The sequence below is a fragment of the Thamnophis sirtalis genome, unplaced genomic scaffold, assembly GCF_051295495.1.
Source record: "Thamnophis sirtalis isolate CommonGarterSnake01/CBP01778 unplaced genomic scaffold, rThaSir2_p1.2 scaffold_13, whole genome shotgun sequence".
NCBI classification, from domain to species: Eukaryota; Metazoa; Chordata; class Lepidosauria; order Squamata; family Natricidae; genus Thamnophis; species Thamnophis sirtalis.
Genome location: NW_028261393.1, coordinates 5,862,503 through 5,890,491, shown reverse-complemented (window position 1 = coordinate 5,890,491; position 27,989 = coordinate 5,862,503). Strand labels below are relative to the sequence as shown.

The window sequence follows — 27,989 nt, the reverse complement described above, 5'->3', positions numbered from 1 at the left end:
CCCCCCCCGCGTCACGGGGTCCGCGCAAAGCATTTCGGGAAAAGCAGTGCCGAAGTCCCGCAAGTTTTCTCTCTCCGCGCATCGCGCCACAGCCTGACAGCCCTCAGGGCGGATCCCTTTGAGACTGGGCTAATGGATAAGAAATGGCGGTGGGAAAAAGGTTAAGTCTCTTGGCTTTTTCTTCAGGCGGCTGAGCGCTCGCCTCGCCTCTCTATCGCACCTCACGATTGCTTTTTCCTGCTCTGGTTTGGGAGGAGCCGAACTCCAATCTTTTCCCCTTGCCTCTTGCGCGATAGGCTGACCAGGCTCCGCGCGACGGATGCCGGGAAGTGCAGTCTCCCTCCCGTCAAGTCCGTATTATGCGCTAGGCAGAGCAGGACTCCGTTTCCCACGCTCCCTCGCTTCGGCTCCTAGGCGCACCGGGGCTTGTAGTCCCGAGCCCGGCCGGCTGCAGAAGGGCTGCGGAATGAGAGGACTCTCCGTCCCAGCGCGCCTTTCGGTCGCCGCGCTTACGGCCATCGCTCGCGCGACGCCTTCTGGGAAATCGAGTTCTCCCTTCGGTAACCGCTAAGTAGGCGGGCCGCGGCCGAGACTCCATTTCCCGTCGGCTCTTGCAACAGGGCCGGGCAGGGCCGGCTCCCGAGCCGCCTCAGACGGAGCCAGCCAGCGCGGCCCCCCCCTCCCTTTTCCCCGGTGTCGGCCTCACCATGAGCAGCGGCAGCGCCGGTTCTTCCCGGCCCCGAACGAGCTCCTTCGCAGACCCGCCCGGAGGGGCTCCCGCCACGGCCCCCACCGCGCCCGGCCCGACCTCGGGGGCAGCGCCGGGGGGCAAACCCGGGGGGGCTGCCGGGCCTGGGCCGGGGGGAGGCGGGACCAGCTCGACGGTCGCTTTCCCGGGACTCAAGCTGGGGCGTAAGTTTGGGGCCGGGCGGGGCGGGGAATGAATGGGCAGGCGCGGCCAGGGGAGCCACACAAAGGAGGAGCGCCGAGGGGGCTTGAGGGGGGCGGGAGGGCCACGAGGGGCGGGGGAGGGGAGGGGGCCGGCAGCGCTGCGGGAAGGGGAAGCCTGGGCAGGGGGCGGAGGGGGGGGAGACCCCGGGGAGGGGAGATCCTGCCAGCCTCATCTGCCCCCCTGGGGAAACGGGAATTGGGGCTGGGGGGAGCCTGCGGGGGAGGAGGGGGGGCAAGGAGCAGGTGGGGAGGGGCAGCTCCTCGGGTGGGCGGGGGAGGGGGCTTCGCCGTTGGGGAGGAGAGGAGCAGCGGGGGGGGAAGAGGCTCTGGGGAGGGGAGATCCTGTGAGCCTCACCTGCCCCCCTGGGGAATTGGGTCTGGGGGCTCAGGAGGAAGAAGGGGGCAAGGAGCAGGTGGGGAAGGGGCAAGGATGCCCCTCGGGTGGGTGGGTGGGGGGCATTGCCGTTGGGGAGGAGATGGGGGGGAAGGGAGGAGACCCTGGGGAGGGGAGATCCTGTGAGCCTCACCTGCCCCCCTGGGGAATTGGGTCTGGGGGCTCAGGAGGACGAGGGGGGCAAGGAGCAGGTGGGGAAGGGGCAAGGATGCCCCTCGGGTGAGTGGGTGGGGGGGCATTGCCGTTGGGGATGACAGGAGCAGTGTATATGTGGGGGGGGGGGGAAGGAGAGGCAGGCTGGGTTCGCCCAAGGTGAGCCCTTCTCGGGTCGAGGTCCTCCCCTGGCCGCACCGGGGCTTGGAGGAAGAAGCTATCTGAGGTCAGCAACTGGACGACGGCTCCAGAATTACTCTGGTGACGTCAGGATGAAATCAGGGTGGTGGTGGTGGGGGAGAGACCAGGCCAGGGGAGACCGAGGTGGGCTTGCTTTCCATGGGGCTGCTGCCGCCGTCAGCTGCTCCCTCTCTCCAGGCAAGTATTCCCTTTGGATAGAGCGCCGTTTGGGCTCCCCTTGCAGGGAAGAGTGTTGCCCCCCCCTTCTCCCGGTGGTCTTGGGCTACCGGCTTTTGCCCTGCTGGGTCTGAAGGAGAGACTAATAGAAAAGAGAGAGAAAAGGGCCTGGCAAGGGATGGCAGCCCATGGGTGGGGGTGGGTCAGGCGAGGGGTGAAGGTATTTAGTGAGAAACTCACCAAGGATGCAAGTCCTAGCAGGAAAAGCGGGTGAGGCAGGCAGGAGGATAAAGCCCATGATGGTGAGTGCCAGCTCTTTTGGGGGAAAAAAAACAAAAAAAAAGAAATGCATCTCCCCCCCCCCTGAAAAAAAAACCCTTTGTCCTTCTGGTCTTCTCCCTGGTTATTCACCTGAAATGTCCCTTATGACTTGTCCCTGTTTGGTACCAATCAGCCAGCCGTCCCACCTTAAAAAGGGCAAGCTTGCTACCACAGCATCTTCTAGGTGCTCCTTCCTGGTGTTCAAGCATGCCAGGAATTGGGGTGTGATGTGTTTTGTAGGAATCTGGATAGTCTTAGGGTAGAGTTTGAGTTTGGAAGCTGTAGGGCTAAGGATGAACCAGCTTGGGTTTAAAAAAAGAAATTACTATGTTTCCATCACGCAGGCAGATGTTCAGAATGAGTTTGGTAGTTTTGTCCCCCTATCAAGTCCTTCCCTGGAGTAGGCAGATGTGGATGTTTTGAACGTGTTGACATATTATTGCGGGATGTCCGTTGTTCCGAGGAAAGCTGCCTTTGGCAATTGACGGGTGGGGATTTTGTCAATGCCGATGGTGTTCCAGGAGTGCTCCTGCTTGTTTTGGAATCGCACCCAAGGCGCTTATTGGTATTAATGTGGGTTTGGCAAAGATCATCTTTTTAATTGGGACTGGAAATGTTTTAAGGGCGTTAATTGTTGAGAAGGATTGGGAAAGGCCCAGAAAGACATTTGGTGAGTTCAAATTAGGCCGCTTGGACTAAATCAGACTTTCGTCCTGTCTGAATCATCCCGACTTGACCGTCATTCCTCTTTTCAGGAGATAGTAGCAAAGTGACCACGGTGGTGGCCACACCTGGCCAGGGTCCCGACCGCCCTCAAGAAGTCTCGTATTCCGATATCAAAGTGATCGGCAATGGGTCCTTTGGCGTTGTCTACCAAGCCCGATTAGCAGACTCTGGCGAGCTGGTGGCTATCAAGAAAGTATTACAAGATAAACGTTTCAAGGTCAGATGAGAAGGAAAAGGGGACTGGTCCATCCTGCTAGTTTTTAACCACCGAGATCCCCCGCCTCATTTTTGATCTCTCTTGTTACTTTAGAACCGGGAGCTGCAGATCATGCGGAAGCTGGATCACTGCAATATTGTCCGCCTGCGATATTTCTTCTACTCGAGCGGAGAAAAGGTGAGGGAAAGCTGGAAAAGAGAGAAAAGAGGACACGCCATAGACAAGTAACAGGGCTTGCTTTCTCTTCTTCTTGTGCTTTTAAGCAGGGGTCTCCAACCTTGGCACCTTTAAGGCTTGTGGAGTTCGACTCCCAGAATTCCTCGGCCGGCTGAGGAATTCTGGGAGTTGAAGTCCACAAGTCTTAAAAGTGGCCAAGGTGGGAGATCCCTGCTTTTGAGGGTCTGCCTCGGATTTGCATTTTGTTCCACTTTGCATTTTTGATTGAAGCTCCTATAATCCCTTTATACAATATACTGTCTCTATACCGTAAGGCGGATCTTTTTAAGATTTGTGCTGGCTGAGGGAATTCTGGGAGTTGAAGTCCAGAAGTCTTAAAGTTGGCAAGGTCGGAGAGCCTTGCTGATGTGAATCCCAGACATGTTTCCTGGCTTGATTTCAGAAATCCAGCTTAACACTCGATGTCCCTTCATGTTGACATCCTTTGTACTTCCTATCCCATTCTTCCTTGAAACAGATGAGGATGCTGATAGTCCTTGACTTACAATGGTTTGCTTAGTGACTTTTCAGATTATAACAGCACTGTAAACGTGACTTTAGGACTGTTTCTCACACAACTGTTGCAGTATCCCCATAGACACATGAACAGAATTCAAGTGGCTTGGTAACTGACTCATGTTTATGACTGTTGCAGCATCCTGGAATCAGGTGACCACTTTTCCGACTCCCTGACCAGCAAAGTCAATGGGGAAACCAGAATCACTTAACAACCTTGTTACTAACTTAACAGCTGTGGTGATTCACTTATTAACTGTGGCAAGAAAGGTCGTAAAATGGGGCAAAGCTCACTTAGCAACTGCCTCACTTAGCAAGATAAATGTTGGGCTCAATTGTGGTGGTACGTTGAGGACTAGCCTGTCGTGTACAAGGTTTTGGGAGGGAAAAACCGCAAATAATTTATTTCCTTCCCTCTCCGGATCTTCATTCTTGGTGGCTACAACCTCCACAGAAGGAAGCATCTCACTGTGTTTATTGCATACGTTTATTGAAATCATAGTTTGAAAACAAATGTCCGTTTAATATACTTCTCAGCTCCAGGATGGGTAGTTAAGAGATCCTTACTGTTGATCGACAGTTTCCCCAGGTAATGTAAGCATCTGGATCAGTAATCAGATTGTTACCCAAAATGGCCTTGTAGCTTTTTGATTCCACAAAGATTTCTCAAGGTGGAAAGTCTAGCAAGATAAATAACAGGGGGAAAATATGGCAATTCGACAGGCTGTAGAATGGAGAAACCTTTACTATTTATCATCTGTCATGAAAAGATCATTTTCTGGAGACATTCCCATTCCAACAGTTTGGCTTTTGATGTCTGCACTGCATGTCCAAAGTATCCTCCTAATATTTCTGGTCTGCTCTTTTCTCCAGTTTTACCCACACAATGGCCTTGTGAGAGAGATTAGATGGATGGTTGTTGTCTGATCTCCCGGTTATGCTGCGGTTTGTTTGATCCTGTCTTAAGGCATTGCATGAACCCAACGGCTAAGTATGTCAAAGTTCTCCAATGAGTTTGAAAGCCAAATAAGAGTTGAAACCTGCGTGCAGCTCTAGTGATTCCCCCATACTGATAGCCCCGAAAGGAACTTGAACATGGATCGATAGGGTTTATGTGATGAATCTACTGTCCAGGTTAATGCTGTTCAGGTGACCCTTTGAGAGCTGCACGGAACAAAATTTCATGTTCATGGATGCTGATTAGCGTCCATTCAAAGTGACAATAAAGTTCTTCTAAGTCTAATTGTTAAGGACAGGTAGTCCTCGACTTTGGACCACAATTGAGCCCAACACTTCTGTTGCTAACTGAGACGTTTGTTACATGAGTTTTGCCCCATTTTACAACCTTTCTTGCCACGGTTGTTAAGTGAATCGCTGCAAATGGTAAGTTAGTGACTCGGTTTTTCAGTGAATCCGGCTTCCCAAGAGCCGAGGTGGCACAGTGGTTAAATGCAGCACTGCAGGCTACTTCAGCTGACTGCAGTTCGGCTGTTCAAATCTCACCGGCTCAAGGTTGACTCAGCCTTCCATCCTTCCGAGGTGGGTAAAATGAGGACCCGGATTGTTGTTGGGGGCGATATGCTGACTCTGTAAACCGCTTAGAGAGGGCTGAAAGTCCTATGAAGCAGTATATAAGTCTAACTGCTATTGCTATTGCTATTCCCCCCGTTGACTTTGCTTCTCAGAAGATCGCAAAAGGGGATCCCATGATCCTGGGATCCCACCCCGGTCTTTAATATGAACCAGTTGCCCAGCACCTGAATGTTGATCACACACTCAGGGGAAGGCGACAAACATCGTAAGTCTTTTAAAAAATGGCCACAAGCCACACTTTTTTTCCAGTGCTGTTGTAACTTTGAACGGTCACTAAACAAAACATTGTAAGTCAAGGACTACCTGTATGTTGTATCCTAGTCTTGCTCTATCCCAAACCTTGCCTGATCTTGAGAAATTCTTACCCATCAGCTTAGAAAAGTAAAAGTTGGGAGCAGGGGTGAAATGCTCTGAAGTCTGCTATCGGTTTGCTTTGCGTGTGCGTCAGTGATGGGTTCCGGATCCCGTTCCAACAAGTACGGTGCGCGCATGCGTCCTACCTGCCATTGACGCCTCTGCGACACTCCAGCTTCTCGGCAGAGCATCGCGCAGGCGCTGTAGGCGCCATGCACATGCGTGGAAGCGCCGAAGGCTTTAAAGGAGCGGTAAGGAGCTTGGGCAGGCCTTCCGGAGCAGCGTACCGGAATGGTACAGGGTCCGGTACGCCCACACCGAGGCATACCGCCTGCAACCACTACTGGTGTGCATGTGTGCCAAATGCATGCTTTGCAGCAGGCACACCACAGGTGCAAAAAAGCCTTTTTGCTCTTTTTGAAGAGCCGAGGTGGCGCAGTGGTTAGGGTGCAGTACTGCAGGCCACTTCTGCAGTTCAGCGGTTCTAATCTCACCGGCTCAAGGTTGACTCAGCCTTCCATCCTTCCGAGGTGGGTGAAATGAGGAACCAGACTGTGGGGGCGATATGCTGACTCTGTAAACCGCTTAGAGGGCTGAAAGCCCAATGAAGCGGTATATAAGTCTAAATGCTATTGTTATTTTCCAAGTGAGGGGGGGGGAAACAGCTGTGCTGCAACAATTTAGATTCACTAGAAAGACGGATTTCCTACTTTCTAGTGAGTATAAATAGCATGGCACAGCTGATTGTCGCACAGCTGATCGTTGGAACTTTTTAAAAACCTTTTTAAGCATTTTTTTTTTTTTTACTACCGGTTTTGTGGCAAACCGGTACATTTCACTCCGGGTTGGGAGGTACATCTTCAGTGGTGTCTTCAGTGACCTGATGGGCATATCTACACATGCAGGTTCTTAAATTTGGGTCTGTAAGGGATGCTGAAATAATGAAGCTCCATAATGAAGAGGTGCGTCATTCTCCACTTTGCTTCCAAACTTTTGTGTTTTAGCCCTGAGGCCCCCGATCTTTTTGTGTCCAGGGGACCGGTTCCGCGGAGTGAGGTTTTTCCGTGGACTGGAGGGGCTGTGGTTTTGTGTGCTGCCTGCATCCCGCAGATGGGGCTTTGCTTGTTTGCATGGCCCAGGTTCTGATATGCTGCGGCCCAATGCCTGTGCACGGACGAGGGGTTGGGGAACCCTTGCTTCAGCCAATGTGTCATCTGAGGCAAGACTCTTAGAGTTCAGCTGCAAGGTGCATCTTTGTTGTTGGAGCCGAATCCCAAAATAATTAAAGATACACTATGTTGCCAAAAGTATTCGCTCACCCATCCAAATAATCAGAATCAGGTGTTCCAATCCCTTCCATGGCCACGGGTGTATATAAACTCAAGTACCTAGGCATGCAGACTGTTTTTGCAAACATTGGTGAAAGGGTGGATCGCTCTCAGGAGCTCAGTGAATCCCAGCGTGGAACTGTGATAGCAATAGCAATAGCAGTTAGACTTATATAGCGCTTCATAGGGCTTTCAGCCCTCTCTAAGCGGTTTACAGAGTCAGCATATCGCCCCCACAATCTGGGTCCTCATTTCACCCACCTCGGAAGGATGGAAGGCTGAGTCAACCCTGAGCCGGTGAGATTAGAACCGTTGAACTGCAGATAACAGTCAGCTGAAGTGGCCTGCAGTACTGCACTCTAATCACTGCGCCACCTCGGCTCTTAAATAGGATGCCACCTGTGCAACAAATCCAATCGTGAAATTCCCTCGCTCCTAAATATCCCACTGTCAGCTGTATTATAAGAACGTGGAAGTGTTTGGGAACGACAGCAACTCAGCCACGAAGTGGTAGGCCACGTAAACTCATCTAACATCAGTGTGCGACCTCACAAATGCGCTTCTGGAAGAATGGTCAAAAATCCCCATAAACGCACTCCTGAACCTTGTGGACAGCCTTCCCAGAAGAGTTGAAGCTGTTATAGCTGCAAAGGGTGGACCCACGTCATATTGAACCCTATGGATTAGGAATGGGAGGTCACCTAGAGTAAGTTCATATGCGAGTAAAGGCAGGTGAGCGAATACTTTTGGCAATACAGTGTAGTAATAATAGGATGCCTCTGAGCACAAAACCTCAAGAATTACAGGGAGGGAAGCCGCAATGGTGCTGTCTGCAACTGGGATTTCGAACTACTGAGAGAGTGAAAAGGCAGAGCGTTCCTCATTTTATAAATGAGGCATGTTTATCTCTGCATTTTTAGACCGCAAGGCAAGGCTAGAATCTTTCCTTATTGAAGCGGCAGCGCTAAGAAGATGGAGGCTTCCATCATGGACGAGGGACACTTTTTATGTGTTTGTAGGATATTTACAGGGACACGGTGGGTAAGACGCTTGAGCTTGTCGATCAGAAAGGTTGGCAGTTCGGCGGTTCGAATCCCTAGCGCTGCGTAACAGAGTGAGCTCCCGTTTCTTGTCCCAGCTTCTGCCAACTTAGCAATTTGAAAGGACGTAAAAAATGCGAGTAGAAAAATAGGAACCCCTTGGGTGGGAAGGGAACAGAATTACTTTTGGCATTTCGTCATGCTGGGCACATGAGCACGGCGTCGTCTTCGGACAACGCTGGCTTTTCGGCTTTGAAACGGAGATGAGCACCGCCCCCTAGAGTCGGGAACAACTAGCACATGTGTGCGAGGGGAACCATTACATTTTTATGTTGGTATTTTACTTGTTTTTCCTTGGATTCTTTTTTCCTGTTGTCAGCCGCCCAGAATCGCTTAGATGAGATGGGCTGCCAGACGCATCAAATCAACAAAAATAATATAGTCTATACTGACCTTTTTTATAGCAGAGGTAGGGAACGATGGCCCTTTTCTGACTTGTGGACTTCGACTCCCAGAATTCCTGCTGGCTCAGGAATTCTGGGAGTTGAAGTCCACAAGTCGTAAAAGGGCCACAGTTCCCCCACCCCTGCTTTATAAGATGCCGTGAGTTGTGGGGGGTAGGATTCTCATGTGATCTCTTCTATTCCGCCCTCTCTTGCAGAAGGATGAAGTTTACCTTAATTTAGTCCTTGACTATGTGCCCGAAACCGTCTATCGCGTGGCCCGCCACTTCACCAAAGCCAAACAGACCATCCCTGTCATCTATGTGAAGGTAAGTGCGCCTCTTCTCCCTCAGAACCTCTCGTACCGGCAAAGGGAGGCTTTGGTTAATTCCCAACGCATACTAAGCTCTAAAGGAGATTGGAGTTTTAGGTTTAGCGTCATGGGAGAATCCATCCAGCTGCCTCAGTAGGCCCCGCTCTCAAATGGTCTCTCTCTGATTCTTAACCCAATGCAAGCGGTTTCGTCTGCGAAGGAACTTTGTGGACCACCTGGAGAAAACCTTTCTTTCCCCTAAACCAGTCTTTCTCAAGCTTGGCGACTTTTAAGTCCTGTGGACTTCAACTCCCAGAATTCCCCAGCCAGCTGTGCTGGCTGGGGGATTCTGGGAGTTGAAATCCACAGGACTTAATGTGAAGTTTCCGCTGTTCGCCCATGAAGCCAATGTTGAGAAAAGACAGGAGACAAATTTTCTCGGGATGGAGCGACCCAGATTGGGGGTCTGGTAGCCCCTTTTATTGAGACAGGACAAAGGCAGGAGGAGCAATAACATGTGATAGAAAACAGCCTGTAAAAGTACAATTTCTAATCTACTGCTTCAGGAAAGTTCTCTCTATATATGGTCAAATCCTGGACATCAATGGTAGAGCACATCTCAGAATGTTATGTTATTCACTATCAGGTTGTTATGGCTTTCTCGGAGCCAGTTGTCTCCTGTGTGATTCAGCGTGGCTCTGCAGGCCTTAATATGAACTAGGCCATGGAGGACACACACCTACACAAGGAGCCATATTACAACAACTTAAAGTCGCCAAGGTTGAGAAACACTGCCGTAAAGGCAGAAGGTGACCTTGAGTAGAATTGCTGAAGGCCAGTTTACAGAGACCTTAAGGGACAGAGAAGCGAGTGGGCTGCTTCCCCACGCATTCCCGCACTTCCTTTCTGTTTTTTTTCCCATTCGTATCTCTCTGGGCACCTCTTCCCTCACCGCTGGAGCTTTTGTCCAGCAAAACGGGGTTTTAAAAACCACGGCTTAGATTTTAGGTGAAAACCAAGCCCTCGTTTGCACATTGAGGATTGGAAGAAGTGGTGGGAATCGGTTACAGTTTGCTGGTTGTTCAGGAAGGGTGTCAAGACGGGGGATTTCTTGGGCGGGGCGGAGGTAATGCCTTTGGGAGCGTATTTTCCGAGGATCATGAAAAAGGAAACTTGTTTGGGATGGGATCCTTCACCCATAATACTGAAGTTATTCCCGTAAAATTATTTTTGCCCATCAAGCGTTTATGCCTTCCCTCTTCCCTGGCTATTTAATAATAATAATAATAACAACAACAACAATAATAATAAAAATAATAATGAAGAATAATGAACCAGGTGATAGCAGGGTCGCTGAGAAGGAACATGAAAAAATTGCAAAATACCAGGGCTTAAAACTCGAAATTCAACGACTATGGCACAAACCAGCAGTGGTAATTCCAGTGGTAATTGGCACACTGGGTGCTATTCCAAAAGCACTGGAATTACATTTAAAACAGTTAAAAATTGACAAAATCACCATCAGTCAAATGCAAAAAGCCGCACTGCTTGGATCTGCACGCATATTACGAAAATACGTTACGACGTCCTAGGCCCCTGGGTGGGGCCCGACTAGTAACCAATGCCAAATCCGGCGAAACAACTGGCCGCTGTGATACAATTGTACAATAATAATAATAATAATAAGCCATTGTACTTTTGTTGTTTATTTTTAGCAGCCAGGTAGACTTTTCTCTAGAATGGACCTTCTATTTATAAGGCAGCGATGGCGAAACTTTTTCGACACCCAAGTGCCCATACCGGAACACAAATGCATGAGTGTGCACGTGCACGCTAGCGCACCAGAAATGGTTGCACGCATGCAGCCGGTGCGCGCATGCCTGTTTTTTTGGTAGTTTTTGGCAAAAGCAGGCATGCCCTTGCCAGCCAGCTGGTCTCGCACGCCAGAGCACCGGAAACCTGAAGCCCAGCTGGCTGGCACGCACATGCCTGTTTTTTGACAGTTGGAGGGGGGGCAGTTTTCAGGCCGTTTTCCACTGCTCTGGCGCCCACGAAGAGCCATCGGCTGGCATGCATGTGCGTGCCAGAAACCGGAAGAGCAGCTGGCTGAAAAACAGGCCATTTTTCGGGCACTCTGAAAATGGATCTGAAAACTGGCCCGAAACTGGCCTGAAAAACAGCCTGGGTTTTGCCTGTTTTCCGGTGCTCCGACACCAGAGAAGAGCAGCTGGCCAGTGCATATGTGCATGGATATCGGAAGAGCAGCTGGCGACAGCTCACATGCCCACAGAGAGGGCTCTGCAGGCCACCTCTGGCAGACGTCCCACAGGTTCGCCAGCACGGTTACGAGGCATGAATTCAGTACGACTGTTGTTGACCCCTGACTCTTTGGGGTTATTTGAGCCGAGGTGGCGCAGTGGTTAAAATGCAGCACTGCAGTTCAGCAGTTTGGCTGTTCAAATCCCACCAGGCTCAAGGTTGACTCAGCCTTCCATCCTTCCGAGGTGGGTAAAATGAGGACCCAGATTGTTGTTGGGGGCAATATGCTGACTCTGTAAACCGCTTAGAGAGGGCTGAAAGCCCTATGAAGCGGTATATAAGCCTAACTATTGCTATTGCTATTGCTATTGCTATTTTACATTGTTGCGTAGAAGAAGCTTGACTGTGTCCAAATCAAAGTCCCTTGATTTTCTATCCAGTTAATTGTTATAGGGCTCAGCCTGGATGCAACTTGGTTGTCTTCCTCTCCCCCTACCTTTGCATTAGTCAGGGAAGGACAGTCCTATTCGGACTGCAGTGCCAAGGCAGACGCTGGGAAAACGGGTTCCACCACAAAATCGTGCTTGACAAAACCGCGTAGCTGACGTCATCAACAGGGCGACAACAGCGCGGAGACAGAAGCACGCTGTAAACGCTAAACCTAAAATTAACCCCTAAACCTAACCCCCCTAAACCTAATCCTAAACCTAACCCTAAACCTAACCCTTAACCTAACCCTAAACCTAACCCTAATCCTTAACCTAACCCTAAACCTAACCCTAAACCTAACCCTAACCCTAACCCTAAACCTAACCTTAAAGCTAACCCCTACCTTAAGTTGAATCGGCTTGCTTTCAAAGCGCTATTTAAAGCGCCCTTCTTTCTCCGCGCTGGCTGTTGTCGCCCTGTTGATGACGTCAGCGACGCGGTTTAATCGGGCGCGGCTTAGTCGAGCGCGGTTTTGACGGGTCACGGGGAAACCGTAGTTCTCCCGTTGTTGCTTGGACCAGGAAACCTGGCATCCCTCACCCATGAGCCTGGGAGTTGATCTCCAGCTACCTCTGAAGTGGCATCAGAGGCCTCTCTGCATACCGACAGCTCTTTGCCGCCTTCTTTTTTTTTTAACCTTTCAAAGTGACCGGGTGGATTGCTATTTGATTTAAAGATCTCCTTATTCTTTCTATACCTATAAAATGCTGCACCAGACCGTATCAAGAAAACCTCCCAATTCCCAAGAAAACCCAGCTGAGCATTATTGAACTAAGAATAGCAGCTTTCCAGGGGCTCTGGTTGAAGTCCTTTCCCACCACCTCTCACCTGAGCTCTTTTTCACCAGAAAAGCTGGGAGGAGACTTTCCCTTACACAAAGCCTTTAAAAAAAAAAACCCAACCCCCTCTCCTCTCCATCACTTAAATAGCTTTGGTCCCCATTGCATATCCTGTCCTGGGTACCACCATACCTTGCTTTTTTTAAAAAATCACTTGAGTTTAAATACCTTAGTCTTTTTAAATACCTGGGCCTTTTCCAAACCACTTTTCCATCAAATGCAATGCTTTTGGGGTGCTGTGTTTTCTTTTTTTTAAAAAAAAATCTGTTCTTTTATTTTTAATTCTTGATCCTTTTATCCAAAAAGTGGATCGGATTTGATTTGTCCTTCTCTTCAAGTGGCAGGGTGGAATGGAATGGCATTTTGCAATGGCATTAGCAGCTATTAGGTTTTTACTTATAGGGACTCCAAAGGCAAAGATCTGTTTGCCCTTATGGCTGTCTACTGTAGCTATCATCACCCTATCCTTATATCCATCTCTCCATCCATCCATCCATATCTATCCATCCATCCATCCATCTATCTATCATCTATCTATCTATCTATCTATCATCTATCTATCTATCTATCTATCTATCTATCTATCTATCTATCTATCTATCTATCTATCTAAGGGTAGCTCAGGAGGTAAGACGCTGAGCTTGTCGATCAAAAAGGTCGGCAGTTTGGCAGTTTGAATCCCTAGTGCCATGTAACGGAGTGAGCTCCCGTTACTTGTCCCAGCTTCTGCCAACCTAGCAGTTCGAAAGCACGTAAAAAATGCAAGTAGAAAAATAGGGACCACCTTTGGTGGGAAGGGAACAGCGTTCCGTGCTCCTTCGGCATTTAGTCATGCCGGCCACGTGACCACGGAGACGTCTTCGGACAGTGCTTGGCTTTTCGGCTTTGAAACAGAGATGTGTCGGGAGCAACTAGCACATATGTGTGAGGGGAACCTTTACTCTTATCTATTTTCATTATCTATCTAGCTATCATCATCATCATTATTATCTATCTATGTATCTCCCGCCTTTATTATTTTTACAAATAAAGGCAGCTAACCCATCTAATATTCCTCCTATTTTTCCCACAAGAAGAGTCCTGTGAGGTGAGTTGGATTGAGAAGGAATGACTGGCCCAAATTCATCCCAGTGGCTTTCATGGATATGGAGGAACTGGAATTTACCATCTCCTAGTTTTTACCTTTGGTGCCTTCACCACTAGACCGAACTGGCTCTATTTATCTACACTATATTGCCAAAAATATTCCCTCACCCATCCAAATAATCAGAATCAGGTGCTCCAATCCCTTCCATGGCCACAGGTGTACAAAATCAAGTACCTAGGCATGCAGACTGTTTTTACAAACATTGGTGAAAGGATGGGTCGCTCTCAGGAGCTCAGTGAATCCCAGCGTGGAACTGGGATAGGATGCCACCTGTGCAACAAATCCGGTCGTGAAATTCCCTCGCTCCTAAATATCCCACCGTCAACTGTCAGCTGCATTATAAGAGCGTGGAAGTGTTTGGGAACGACAGCAACTCAGCCACGAAGCGGTAGGCCACGTAAACGCCTCCAACATCAGTGTGCGACCCCACAAATGCGCTTCTGGAAGAATGGTCAAAAAGTCCCATAAACACACTCCTAAACCTTGTGGACAGCCTTCCCAGAAGAGTTGAAGCTGTTATAGGTGCCAAGGGTGGACCGACGTCATATTGAACCCTATGGATTAGGAATGGGAGGTCACCTACAGTAAGTTCATAGGCTAGTAAAGGCGGGTGAGTGAATATTTTTGGCAATATAGTGTATTTGTTTCGTTGATATTCTGATTTCTTTCAAACCTTTCGGGAGACCAGTCCTCTCAAAGTGGCTTTTAAGCAATCCAAAAGATTGCAGACAAATATGAGTTGATCTTTTTAAGGAGAACTTCTGGAATCGCTCCCTGGTGCAAATGGTGGTGACAGCCCTATACAGCCCAGTGAGCAGACTTCTTGGACAGCCTTTGCATGTCTCCCTCCCTACCCAAGGATGCTTCCCTCGGGGCAGGTGGCAATGAACGATGGGCAAAGGATGACTCATAATTTGGATGCCATCATGATCCCCATCTGGCCTTGATGGCTGTGGGTGGGTGGTGACTGCAGATTGCCTCAGGCCAGGCAAAAAGAAGTGGATTTCACCATTAAGAAAACTTACTTGCATTATTTTGTGGGGTTTTTTTAAAGCCTCCTAATTTTCTCTTTTTAATAATGTTTTAAAAAAGCACTGAAATCAAGTGATATTCACATTCCCGATCGCACAATGCAATAGTTAAATCTGCAGCCCACGATCATTGTGCAAATACCAGAACGGGGCCTATTCGCCTGCCCTTCTCTTCCTTTTATTTTTTCTTCTTCTCCCCCCATTCTTCATCCTCTCTGGTTTCTCTTTCCTCTCCTTCTCTAACTCCCTTTAGGTTCCCTGTCAGGAATTCTCAAAACATCTCCAGTTATTCTGGACTGGTGATTGCTCTATCTGCCTCTTGCTTAAATTTTCTGTCCATTTAACTAGCATTGGCTTAGCAGACAGAATGCTAAAAGGGGGGGGGGGGGGGAGGAATCCCCTTTTCTTTATCCACCCAACCCATTCTCCATACAGTAAGCTATTGGTGAGCATAGATGCTTTCAGGAAGATTTGATACCTTCACAGTGATGGGATCTACCAACATTGATCGGCAAGCTTCCTGATTATCATCGTTTTGCAGAAATATCCTGTTTCCCCCCAAAATAAGACCTCCCCAGATAATAAGCCCAATCGGGCTTTGGAGCGTATGCGCTGAAATACGCCTTCCCCTGAAAATAAGCCCTCCCCGAAAATATTTAAACACATACGCAGCCTCTCCCTGCCATTACGTTTTTTGCCACACAAACAACACAAGGTGAGAAGGTGACGCCAGAGGGGGGCAGAAAGGGAGGGGGGAACATGCCCCATGCACCCCACACGCCCTTACCTAACAGCCGCTCCCGCAACCCTAGCCGCCACGCCCCTTTGGTCACGCTAATTGCTGCCACAACAGGCCCAGCGACGCGCAACAGAGCAGCAGCCATGAGGTGACCACACTCACCGCCTCCTGCAGCTCAAAAATAATAAGACACCTCCCCTCCCAAATAAGGCCAAGCACTTATTTCGGAGGTCAAAAAATAGACCCTGTCTTATTTTCGGGGAAACGCGGTATTATCAGTCGTCTCTGTTTAACAAATGTTTGAAGTTACGACGGACTTCAAAATAATTTACAATGTGTCCTCAAAATTGCTGCATTCCCCCCCCAGTCATGTGATTGCATTTTGGGTACTTGGCTCATATTTACGACGGGCTACAGCATCCTGCAGCCATGTGGCCATGATTTGTGACACCTCCCCCTCTGGTTTTTCCTGACAGGAAAGAGCCAAAAAAAAAAAAAATCCATCCGATATATTTGATTTGCTTAATTCCCCTGTGGTTTGCTTACCAATTGGGTGATTCACCGTGTGACTCACGTTACGACCTTCTTAAAATTAAGTCAAAGGTCGTAAGGTGAGTCACATGGTCAATCACTTGGAGCCTCAACTTTATGGCCGCAATGACTTTCAACCTAAATTCCAGGCTTCATTTGGGGTTGTAAGTTGAGGACTCGCTGCAGATCAGAGGGTAGGGACAAATGATCACGATAATGAGGTTATCTCATTTAAATTCTGAAAGTATCTGCTCTGATGCAACATGGGCATTCAATTCTGGTAATCTGAAGCTGGGTTGGGTGAGGCTTACACCTTCCAGATATGCTGAGCTGAATTTCCCAGACAATAAGGAAATTGATGTCATCGGAGTGAGGAATGTACTTCTAAAAAAATCACATGTCATTGCATTATCCCTAATAAGAGTAGGTAGGCGGATGCCATATTATTCTTTACGTTTGCTGTATCAGAATTAGAGGTTGACCTTAGTATTAAGAAAGTAGATATTTATAGCTAGTTTTTGCTTTTAAGATATAGTGTTACATTTTTATTCCACTTTAAAATATGTATTTTGGCCAACTCAAAGCAGCAAAACTTACCTAGGCACCCATTCCATCTATTTTCACTTTAGCAATTGTGGATTGATATTTGGGGGGAAAATAGAAGGAGTATTAGGTGTGCTCACCATCTGAAGTAATAAAGGTGAGATAAAAAGTGAATAATAAATAAACAACATCCCTGTGAGGCAGGCTTGGAGAGAGGAACTGACTCATAGTCACCCAGCCGTCTTTTGTGCCTAAGGTGGGATTAGAACTCACAATCTCGGGGTAATTGCCCTAAAGTCAGTTAGCTGGCTTTCATGTCTTAAGGCAGGACTAGAACTCACAGGTACCTGGTGATTGGTTTAAAGTCACTGAGCTGGCTTTCATGCCTAAGGTGGGACTGGAACTCCCAGGCTCCTGGTGCTTGGCATGAAGTCACTGAGTTGGCTTTCATGCCTAAAATGGGACTAGAACTCACAGGCTCCTGGTGATTGGTATGGTCAGTTAGCTGGCTTTCATGCCTAAAGCAGGATTAGAACTCACAGGCTCCTGGTGATTGGCATGAAGTCAACCGGCAGGCTTTCATGCCTAAGGTGGGACTAGAACTCACAATCCTCCTAGTAATTGGCCTAAAGTCACTGAGCTGGCTTTCATGTCTTAAGGCAGGACTAGAACTCCACAGGTACCTGGTGGTTGGTGTAAAGTCACTGAGCTGGCTTTCATGTCTTAAGGTGGGACTAGAACTCACAGGCCCCTGGTGATTGGCATGAAGTCACTGAGCTGGCTTTCATGGCTAAAGCAGGACTAGAACTCACAGGCTCCTATTTTCTAGGCCAGCGATCTAAAGTATAGCAAACTGACACTCGTTAACGGCCGCTCCCCTTCCTCCATTCAGGTATACATGTATCAGTTATTCCGCAGCCTCGCTTACATCCATTCTCAAGGCGTGTGTCATCGAGACATCAAACCTCAGAATCTGTTGGTGGATCCCGATACAGCCGTACTGAAGCTTTGCGACTTCGGCAGGTAAGAGGAAGCAGGCGACACCAACCTCTTAACCAGAGGAAGTGGAGGTGGGGGTTTGTCTATAGACCTTTTGGCTCTACAGCCACAAGCAAGAATAGAAGACAATAGAGTTCTTTCATTGGCCAAGTGTGAACAAGGAATGTGTTCTCCAGTCCTTAAGCTCTCAGTGTACCTACAAGCAGCAAGTGTTTAAAATCCTGATCGTAATTCTCAATTAGCAGATTTTTTAAAATTATTTTTTCCCTTCTACAACACCTTACAGTCATTACATCAACATTGTTATGTCATCATACCTGTACATGTGTATAATATTTCGCTTCCATATTTACACACCTTTATACACAGTTTTATATAGATTTATATATATTGTGGTTTTTTTGGCTTAATTAATTTTATTCTTGTTTTGCAGCCGTTTGTGCCAATTGTTCCAAATTTCATAATATTCCGACTCTTCTTTATCTTTTAATTTCAGTGTTAATTTGTCCATCTGATCGTAATTCTCAAATGCAATCATCAAAGTCAGCTTGTTCTTAGGAAGTTGAAATCTTACCCTAAAGATTGGGGCGCTCTTTTTGCCTTATGTGCAAACTCGACTTCTCTCTGGCCCGTGCCCTTTTTTTCCGGCAACTTTCGCGTTGCGCTTGGTTCCTTAAAAAGGCTTTCCTTTCTAGCACAATTACTCTTTCAAAGCTACCACGCATGGTTGGTCAGCGGTCTTGACTGACCCTTTCTCTCCCCCCCCCATGTGCTCAGAGTGTTGGTCATTCTGTAACCTTGTTTAGCTGTTAAGGATTTTTTTTTTTTTGTCGTTGCTGGCATGGTTTTATCGGTCATCTTGCAAAACTTCTCCCAGAAGGAATTTATGAGCCACGTCCTGTAAATAAATGTTACAGATCTAACCATTTTCTCCGAGATATTTGGGACAGCACAGTTGGATCCACACACACACACACAGCCATTTTTCCCTTCTCACAACTCTGTGAGGAGGTTGTGAGAGGGAGCAACAGGTTTGAGCTTCAAGGTTAAGCAGGATTTGGATCCACATCTTCCTGCTGCAAATCTAGGGCTATAAGCCCCGATTTAAATGATTTTTTTAAAATGGATTTTTAATCAAAAGAAGGACTAAGGGAGACATGATAGCAGTGTTCCGATATATCAGGGGTTGCCACAAAAAAAGGGAGTCAAGCTATTCTCCAAGGCACCAGAAGGCAGGTCAAGAAGCAATGGGCGGAAACTAATCAAGGAGAGAAGCAACCTAGAACTAAGGAGAAATTTCCTGACGGTCAGAACAATTAATCAGTGGAACGACTTGCCTCCAGAAGCTGTGAATGCTCCAGCACTGGAAGTTTTGAAGAAGAGATTGGACAACCATTTGTCTGAAATGGGGACAATAGAATTCTTTCATTGGCCAAGTGTGAACAAGGAATGTGTTCTCCGGTCCTTAAGCTCTCAGTGTATCTACGAGCAACAAGTGTTTAAATCCTGATTGTAATTCTCAAACACAATCATCAAAGTCAGCTTGTTCTTAGGAGTAGGGGGCTGGACTAGAAGTCCTCCCAAGTCCCTTCCAATCTTGCTGTTCTGTTAAACGGGGGAGCAGGTATGCTTTTCTGGGTTCAGATCTCTCTCTGGCTTCTGAACGATGGGCAGAGGGGTAAACAACAGCCCCCAAAACTGGGTTGGAGCCAGGACAAAACCCATCCTTGTATTTATTTTGTTTAGATAGAACAGGGGTCCCCAAACGTGGCCACTGTAAGACTTGTGGACTTCAACTCCCAGAATTCTCCAGCTGGAGAATTCTGGGAGTTGAAGTCCACAAGTCTTAAAGTAGCCAGGTTTGAAGACCTCTGAGATAGAACTTTATGGTAGATTTATTACAATTTATAGTATTGTTCTTAAATTGTGCATTGAACTATTTTCATTTATTGTTAGAAAATAAACACAGTCAACAAATGTTGGGGGTCTCGAGGACGGGGTCATAAGGGGGCCTCTGGGCCCTCATTTCAATAGCGTTCTCATTCTCTGGAGATCCCCATCATCTATTCCCTCCTCTTTTTCAGTGCAAAGCAGCTGGTGCGAGGTGAACCCAATGTTTCCTACATCTGTTCTCGCTATTACCGTGCGCCTGAGCTCATTTTTGGAGCCACTGATTACACTTCAAACATAGGTGAGAATGACCCGGCCGTCCATTGAGGGCTCTTATAACGTTTTGCTGCTCAGACCAAGTGAATTTCCTTCCGTAGATGTTGGTTGCTTCCGGAAGCAAACTCTGGGTGCGAAATTGCAAAAAAAAAAAAAAAGGATGACGGCTTGAACAGTTTTGCGTTGACTTTCCCTGAAACCTCCAGGTGTCAAGTTAACAACTTCCGGAAATAGCAATAGCAGTTAGACTTATATACCGCTTCATAGGGCTTTCAGCCCTCTCTAAGCGGTTTACAGAGTCAGCATATCGCCCCCAACAACAATCCGGGTCCTCATTTTACCCACCTCAGAAGGATGGAAGGCTGAGTCAACCTTTGAGCCGGTGAGATTTGAACAGCCGAACTGCAGAACTGCAGTCAGCTGAAATAGCCTGCAGTGCTGCATTTAACCACTGAGCCACCTTGGCTCTTATGTGCCTTAGCTGGGGGATTAAATAGCAATAGCAATAGCAATAGCAGTAGACTTATATACCGCTTCATAGGCCTTTCAGGCCTCTCTAAGCGGTTTACAGAGAGTCAGCATATTGCCCCCAACAATCTGGGTCCTCATTTTACCCACCTCGGAAGGATGGAAGGCTGAGTCAACCCTGAGCCGGTGAGATTTGAACCGCTGACCTGCTGATCTAGCAGTAGCCTGCAGTGCTGCATTTAACCACTGCGCCACCTTGGCTAATGCCTTAGCTGGGGGATTCTGACAGTTGTAGTCTGCCTGGAAATGGGTTGCATTATGGATTGTGCTATAGCTCTGTCTGTGGCTGCATCCTAGGAAGAGAGAGACCTCTGCAGGTAGTCCTCGACTTACGACCATTCGTTTAGCAACCGTACGAAGTTATAACGATGCAGTATCCAAATGGTCAGAATTTGGATATTCAGCACCTGGCATGTTTGCAGCGTCATCCCGGGGTCTGTGACTACCATTTGGGGACCTTCCCAGGGCTTTCCAACCAAGTTGAATTGCGGATACCAAATTCGGTTCCACCACAAAACCGCGTTCGACTAAAGGGCGCTCGATGAAACCGTGTAGCTGACGTCATCACAGCGCGACAACAGCGCGGAGAAAAAAGCACGCTGTAAACGCTAAACCTAAAATTAATACCTAAACCTAAACCCCCCTTAACTTAACCCTTAACCTAACGCTAAACCTAATCCTAACCCTTAACCTAACCCTAACCCTTAACCTAACCCTAAAACTTACCCTAACAACCTTACCCTAAACCTAACCCTTACCTTAACTTGAATCAGTTTGCTTTCAAAGCGCTATTTAAAGCGCCCTTCTTTCTCCGCGCTCGCTGTTGCCCTGCTGATGACGTCAGCGACGCGGTTTAATCGGGCGCGCTTTAGTTGAGCGCGGTTTTGTCGTGCCATGACCAAATTCACTTAACTCTGGGGAAAGTGATAACATTGGGTGCGACTCGTTTAACGACCACGTCGCTTAACAATGGAAGCTCCGGCCCCAATTGTAGTTGTACCTCGAGGGCTGTTTGTAATTGTCAGGTGAGAATTGGAAGCGCCCTTTCCGGCCATTTGGCTCGCCCTCCCTGATCTTTCTAGCCAGCATATTGATTCCTGTTGCTGTGTATTTCTGTGTTATTTGAGAAGCATTTTCTCCAGCCCTTAACTGGGTTTGCAGTTTGCTTGGAGAGAGGCTCAGTTCCGAACCCGATACCTTTTGCTTGTCCAGAAAACCAGGGAGCTAGGAGGCTGACTTCAGGAAGCAAGAGGAAGCAGCCCTCTCTAGCAAGCAGTGGGGGCATGGCTTCTCTCCGCGTGGGGCTGACGGCACCCCTCTTTTCTCTCATAGATATCTGGTCTGCAGGCTGTGTGCTGGCCGAGCTGCTCCTGGGGCAGCCCATCTTCCCTGGGGATAGTGGAGTGGATCAGCTAGTGGAGATCATCAAGGTAACTTTTTAAATTTATTTTTCCCCCACCTGTCCTGTAGGGTGCTACAACCAGGGGTGAAATCAAGTTACCTTCGCTACCAGTTCGCAAATGTGACCGCACGCCACCTCCACGCATGCACAGGATCTTCCGCGCATGCACAGAGCGTCAAAAATGGGACGTGATGACGTCCCAGTGGGTGGGCGGAGCCTCCCGCTGCAACCACTACCGGTTTGCCTGAACCGGATCGAACCGGCTGAATTGCCCCACTGGCTACAGCCTGTTTTCAGTCCTGCAAATACTGAAGTGAAGTCGGAGAGTCAGCCTAATGGGCTTGAGCGACTGGGATTTTGTCTTCTTGACGAAGTACCGTCGAGGCTTGCCGTGGTTTGATCATTCTCCTCCCCTTCCCTTCTTTTCTTTTTAATTGAAAATTTAAAAAAACAAACTTTTACAAATATTTGGTTCCACCACAAAACCGCGGTCAACTAAAGCACGCTCGACGAAACCACGTACCTGACGTCATCACAGCACGACGAAAAAAGCACGCTGTGAGCGGTAAAGCTAAAATTAACGCGTAAACCTAAACCTAACCCCCCCAAACCTAACCCTAAACCTAACACTAAACCTAACCCTTAACCTAACACTAAACCTAGCGCTAACCCTTAACCTAACCCTAACCCTAACGCTTAACATAACCCTAAACCTAACCCTTAACCTAACCCTAACCCTAACCCTTACCTTTACGTGAATCGGCTTGCTTTAAAAGCGCTTTTTAAAGCACCCTTTTTTCTCCGCGGTCGTTGTTGTCGCGCTGATGATGATGTCAGCAACGCGCTTTAATCGGGCGCGCTTTGGTGGACCGCGGTTTTGTCGTGCTACGAAACCAGCTGCGGTTATTAAATGCAAAATGCAGGTTAATCTCTACGACTGTAATAGCAATAGCAATAGCAGTAGACTTATATACCGCTTCATAGGGCTTTCAGCCCTCTCTAAGCGGTTTACAGAGAGTCAGCATATTGCCCCCAACAACAATCTGGGTCCTCATTTTACCCACCTCGGAAGGATGGAAGGCTGAGTCAACCCTGAGCCGGTGGGATTTGAACCGCTGAACTGCTGATCTAGCAGTAGCTTGCAGTGCTGCATTTAACCACTGCGCCACCTTGGCTCCTTGACTGTACAATCAGTAATTATACCTAACAAAAATCACTCCCCTTCTGTAGGTGTTGGGAACACCAACGCGAGAACAGATACGAGAGATGAACCCCAACTACACAGAGTTTAAGTTCCCCCAGATCAAAGCACATCCATGGATAAAGGTAAGAGGGGTGGGGGGGCAGGGAGATTGTGGAGAAGATGAAACACAATGTCTGGTTTTGTGCTATCGCCCGTGTAGATGCCGTACGCTAAATAAATAAATAAAATAGCAGGGCTCAGATTTTTTTTTTTAAACCACCCAGAACATAAATTGGTACAGTGGTGGAATCTTCTATATCAAGGGTCCCACAACCCCCCTGTCCGTGGCCCCCTGGTAATCTGGCTGTGCAAGAGATCAAAGCGTCATCCACACATGCGCGAGATCTAGGTAGTGTGCGAAACCACGCCTCCCCCCCCCCCCCCGATCCATGGACTATTTTTTCCCCTGTGGAAGAGGTCCCTGGTACCCAAAGGATTGGGGTGGGGGGCTTCCGCTGTTTTATATCACTCCGCCAGCCATCTCCAGCATGGAGCGCCTCCATGGGATGAACTGGGATTCCTGGAGAACCTAACAGCGTTGGGCTTAGGGAAGGTTCCAAGAGGCCGGGTATCCGGCCGGGTGGAGATGCCAGCGTGGAAGAAGAAGATTGGACCATGTGATGGATTTGTGGGTGTGGGGGACAAGATCATGAACTTTCAACTGAGTGGGAATCCTAATTAATTTCCAGAATTGGGATTCCACAGATGGTTGCTAACATGTCTGTTTTATTAAATTGGAACTTTAAGGATAACTCTGTCTTGGACTCTGATTTAATTCTGCATGATGTTTGGAACGCTGACAGCGTTCCAAATCTGGTGCGGGCGTGACCATGTCTCTTGCTCGTCCCCGCTGCAGGTGTTTAAGCCTCGCACGCCGCTGGAGGCCATCTCGCTGTGCAGTCGCCTGCTTGAGTACACTCCCGCCACTCGCCTCTCCCCCCTGGAGGCCTGTGCCAACAGTTTCTTTGACGAGCTGCGTGAGCCCAACGCTCGGTTGGCCAACGGCCGCGACTTGCCCCCGCTGTTCAACTTCAGCCCTGTGGGTAAGTGGCTGGCATCGAATCAGTCGGACACAACTGGGAAGGATTTTCGGTTGGTTTGTTAAAAATAAATAAATCCAAGGGAACTTCAGGCACCATAGTTCCCCAAATGCCGGCGGGGGTGGTGGGGGTCATCAGGGAAGCAAGACTGACACACACACACACACACCAAAATGCTGAAAAATTCAAGGAAGCCCAGTTGCTCGTTATGGAAAACGTACTGTGAATAATTTTTGGAGTGTGCTTTGATCGAACCGGGGATTAATTAAATCCACTGCTGCTAGATACTGTATTGGGGGCTGCCTTTCACCTAACGCCTTTTTTATTTAATTAATTTACATCCTGCTCTTTTTTTGCAAATAACTCAAGGTGGCAAACATATACAACATACTTTCCCCCTCCTGTTTTCCCCAAAACGAAAACCCTGTTGAGGTGAATTGGGCTGAGAGAGAGAGAGAGATCACCCCAAAATCTCTTAGCCAGTTTTCATGACGTCCTGGTCTCCTGGTGATAGGCCCAAGGTCACCCAGCTGGCTTTTATGCCCACGGTGGCAGAACTAGAATTCACTGACTCCTGGTGATAGGCCCAAGGTCACCCAGCTGGCTTTCATGCCCACGGTGGCAGGACTAGAATTCACTGTCTCCTGGTGATAGGCCCAAGGTCACCCAGCTGGCTTTCATGCCCACGGTGGCAGGACTAGAATTCACTGTCTCCTGGCGATAGGCCCAAGGTCACCCAGGTGGCTTTCATGCCCACGGTGGCAGGACTAGAATTCACTGTCTCCTGGTGATAGGCCCAAGGTCACCCAGCTGGCTTTCATGCCCACGGTGGCAGGACTAGAATTCACTGTCTCCTGGTGATAGGCCCAAGGTCGGTCAGATGGCTTTCATGCCCACGGTGGCAGGACTAGAATTCACTGTCTCCTGGTGATAGGCCCAAGGTCACCCAGCTGGCTTTCATGCCCACGGTGGCAGGACTAGAATTCACTGTCTCCTGGTGATAGGCCCAAGGTCACCCAGCTGGCTTTCCTGCCCACGGTGGCAGGACTAGAATTCACTGTCTCCTGGTGATAGGCCCAAGGTCACCCAGGTGGCTTTCATGCCCACGGTGGCAGGACTAGAATTCACTGTCTCCTGGTGATAGGCCCAAAGGTCACCCAGCTGGCTTTCATGCCCACGGTGGCAGGACTAGAATTCACTGTCTCCTGGTGATAGGCCCAAGGTCGGTCAGCTGGCTTTCATGCCCATGGTGGCAGGACTAGAATTCACTGTCTCCTGGTGATAGGCCCAAGGTCACCCAGGTGGCTTTCATGCCCACGGTGGCAGGACTAGAATTCACTATCTCCTGGTGATAGACCCAAAGGTCACCCAGCTGGCTTTCATGCCCACGGTGGCAGGACTAGAATTCACTGTCTCCTGGCGATAGGCCCAAGGTCACCCGGCTGGCTTTCATGACTAAGGCATGAACTAGAACTCATTGTCTCCCACTTTCTAGCCTGCTGCCTTATCCGCTAGACCAAACTGACTCTCATTTATATTGTGGCTTTAGATTTTATTCTACCACCCCTTTCTACCTTCTGCTGCTTCCTATTCCCTGTATTTGAAGGAACGATTATGGAGAGAATTTGATTTGATTTCCCTCTATTACCAAAGGTCAGATGAGGTGTCCCAGGACGGGTTGCAGCCTCAGTGAAGCAGAACTGGGAAGGGAATAAATTACTGCAGCCCTGAAATGCTCTTTTTTTTTTTTTAACAGCGTAGCTCCTTTTGGTTTGGCACAGTTGGCACAGTTGAAGCTGTTGCCCGTGTAACAGTTTAACAGGAGAAAAATGCCCTTGATGGTATCATGTGGCCTGCAGCCTTTCGCTTCAGGCTGTCCCACGCTCCAGATACCATCTTTTGAATGGTTAAACTGCAGCTTGAATGATCTTAAAACAATTTTCTGTTTTGCATTGTCATTGAATAATCGCTGGAAGTTTTTAAGATGTTGGATAACCATTTGCCTGAAGTGATGTAGGGTTTCCTGCCAAAGTTGGTGAATTAGAAGACCTCAAAGGTCCCTTCCAACTCTGTTTTTCTATTCTATTCTATTCTTATTCTATTCCTATTCTATATTTCTGTTCTAATCATTCCAATATTCTATTCTATTCTATTCTAAACTATTCTATTCTTATTCTATTCCTATTCTATATTTCTGTTCTAGTCATTCCAATATTCTATTCTATTCTATTCTATTCTATTCTAAACTATTCTAAACTATTCTAAACTGAAACTTTGCAGTGTTGGGAGATTAAAAGCTCTTTTTAAACTACCACTGATGAAGAGCTTGAGTTTCATTTTTTTTTTAAAGTTGGGTCTATTTTTTATGCTTGGTGGCATGGGCTCTCACATCAAAAATAAGTCAGGTGGAGCTCTCAACCTTTGTAGGTTAGCAGCTCCTTAGGCATGTTGAGGAGCCTGTAGAAACGAGGGAATTCTCCCCAGATGAGTTACGGGATGCCTCACACCCCCCCCCCTCTCTTTTCTTTACAGAGCTCTCCATCCAGCCAGGGTTGAATTCCAACCTCATTCCACCGCACATCCGGTCCCAGGCGAGCTCAGTTGGGACTGTGTCTGGCTCTGGAACCTCGCACAGTGAGTGCTTTCTCATTCGTGGCGCTTCCCTTGAATTTTGAGGGGGTTATTTGTGCATGGGGTGCCACAGCAATAGCAATTAAGAGGCCTGGGGGCGCAGTGGTTAGAACGCAGTATTCCGGGCTAACTCTGCATTCCACAGCCAGGAGTTCGATCCTGAGTGACTCAATTTTGACTCGGCCTTCTATCCTTCCAAACTCGGTAAAATGAGGACTCAAGATTATTAAGGGCAAGAGGCTGACTCTGTAAACCACTTAGAGAGGGCTGTAAAAGCACTATGAAGCGATATATAAATCTACATGCTATTGCTATATTTATACACAGCTCAGTAGTGCTTTACATGTAGTTTCTGGGCAGTTTACAATGTCAGCCTATTGGCCCCAACAATCTGGGTCCTCAATTTACTGACCTCGGAAGGATGGATGGCTGAGTCAACCTTGAACCCCGTCAAGATCGAATTCTAGGCTGTGGGCAGAGTTGGCCTTGCAATATTGCAGTTCAGCCACTGGGCTCCTTAACAATAACGAGACTAACAACTCGGCTTATTTGGAAAGGGAAGGTCCAGCATGGCTTCCCACTGAGTGTTTCCTCTCTCTCTCTCTCTCTCTCTCTCTCCAGGTGAGGGAAGAATGAACACTGACAGGAGCCAGGTCACACCAGGAGACGGCGCAGGACCCATTGCCAATACGTCCTGAGGGGTCGCTGGGCCCGGGGGGCAGGTCCCCTCCACTACCCCCTACCCCCAGGCCACCCACATGGACTTCTCTGAACTGTGAATGGTGGGGGAAAGCAACCTTGGCCCGGGGACCAGGTGGAGGGGGAGGCCAATTGGGGATGGGACGGCCACTTGGACGGGAGGGGGGGGGAGGGGATTCCCTCAAAGGTGGTCCTCTAATGCCTTGGCTCGGGGAGGGGTGGGTGGGGAGAAGAGACAAATCCCATGGCTTGAGGGCTCCCTTCTCTGTCGAAACCGGTTCAGGTTGGTGCCTCGGGAAAGGGGTGGAGGGGGGAAGGACCGGAGAGCTGCTGCCATCTTCCTTTCTTCCTCTTCCTCTCCCTCTGGCTAATCCCAAGTCTGCCCTAATTGAGGTTTTAAGTTGCTCTTGTTTTTAACGTCCTCTGGGGAGGGGGGGGGAAATGGTTTTATTTCCCAGTCTCATGTCATTCACGCTTTCCCGAACTCTCCACCTCTCGTATATCCCCCTTCACACGGTTAATGGTTCCTTCTCCAGAGTGCCCTCCATCCCAAGACGTGTCTGTCTGTGAAACCCGGATGCTGTATTTTTAAGCGGGTCTGTTTTTATAGCCCAATAACATTCGGTTGGTTTTTTTTGTCCCATTCCAGCGGGGAATTACCCTTCCTTCTCTCCCCCCCCCCTCCCTGAACGCCCTTCTCCCCTCACCGGACCTGCTCCTTTGCTTGCCATGCCTCTGCCCACAATCTCTTACCGGGAACAAGAAAGCCCTCTCCCCCTTG

The 27,989-nt window shown here is 48.5% G+C and overlaps 1 protein-coding gene across 2 annotated transcripts; it reads left to right on the top strand.

Annotated features, from left to right (window-relative positions):
• Nucleotides 1-19: 19 nt before the first annotated feature.
• GSK3A (glycogen synthase kinase 3 alpha) lies at nucleotides 20-27,348 on the top strand. Of its 2 annotated transcripts, none has more exons than XM_087727332.1 (11): nucleotides 20-160; nucleotides 2,932-3,119; nucleotides 3,213-3,296; nucleotides 8,828-8,938; nucleotides 17,393-17,523; nucleotides 19,584-19,690; nucleotides 21,526-21,623; nucleotides 22,826-22,921; nucleotides 23,695-23,881; nucleotides 26,411-26,512; nucleotides 27,131-27,347. In XM_087727332.1, the coding sequence occupies exons 1-11, from the start codon at nucleotides 133-135 to the stop codon at nucleotides 27,205-27,207; spliced, it is 1,209 nt and encodes a 402-aa protein (XP_087583458.1). In that variant the 5' UTR covers nucleotides 20-132; the 3' UTR covers nucleotides 27,208-27,347. The 2 variants fall into 2 exon arrangements, with proteins under 2 accessions (XP_087583458.1, XP_087583457.1); XM_087727331.1 differs by lacking the exon at nucleotides 20-160 and adding an exon at nucleotides 608-912 and having other exon boundaries at nucleotides 27,131-27,348.
• The last annotated feature ends 641 nt before the right edge of the window (nucleotides 27,349-27,989 follow it).

What these genes read in the sequence shown, in the direction of transcription:
- GSK3A (XM_087727331.1), top strand. Translation starts at nt 708, where the DNA reads ATGAGCAGCGGCAGCGCCGGTTCTTCCCGGCCCCGAACGAGCTCCTTC. An exon ending in TACAAGATAAACGTTTCAAG is followed by an intron (nt 3,120 to 3,212) that starts GTCAGATGAGAA and finishes TTGTTACTTTAG; the next exon opens with AACCGGGAGCTGCAGATCAT. An exon ending in TGATTACACTTCAAACATAG is followed by an intron (nt 19,691 to 21,525) that starts GTGAGAATGACC and finishes TTTCTCTCATAG; the next exon opens with ATATCTGGTCTGCAGGCTGT.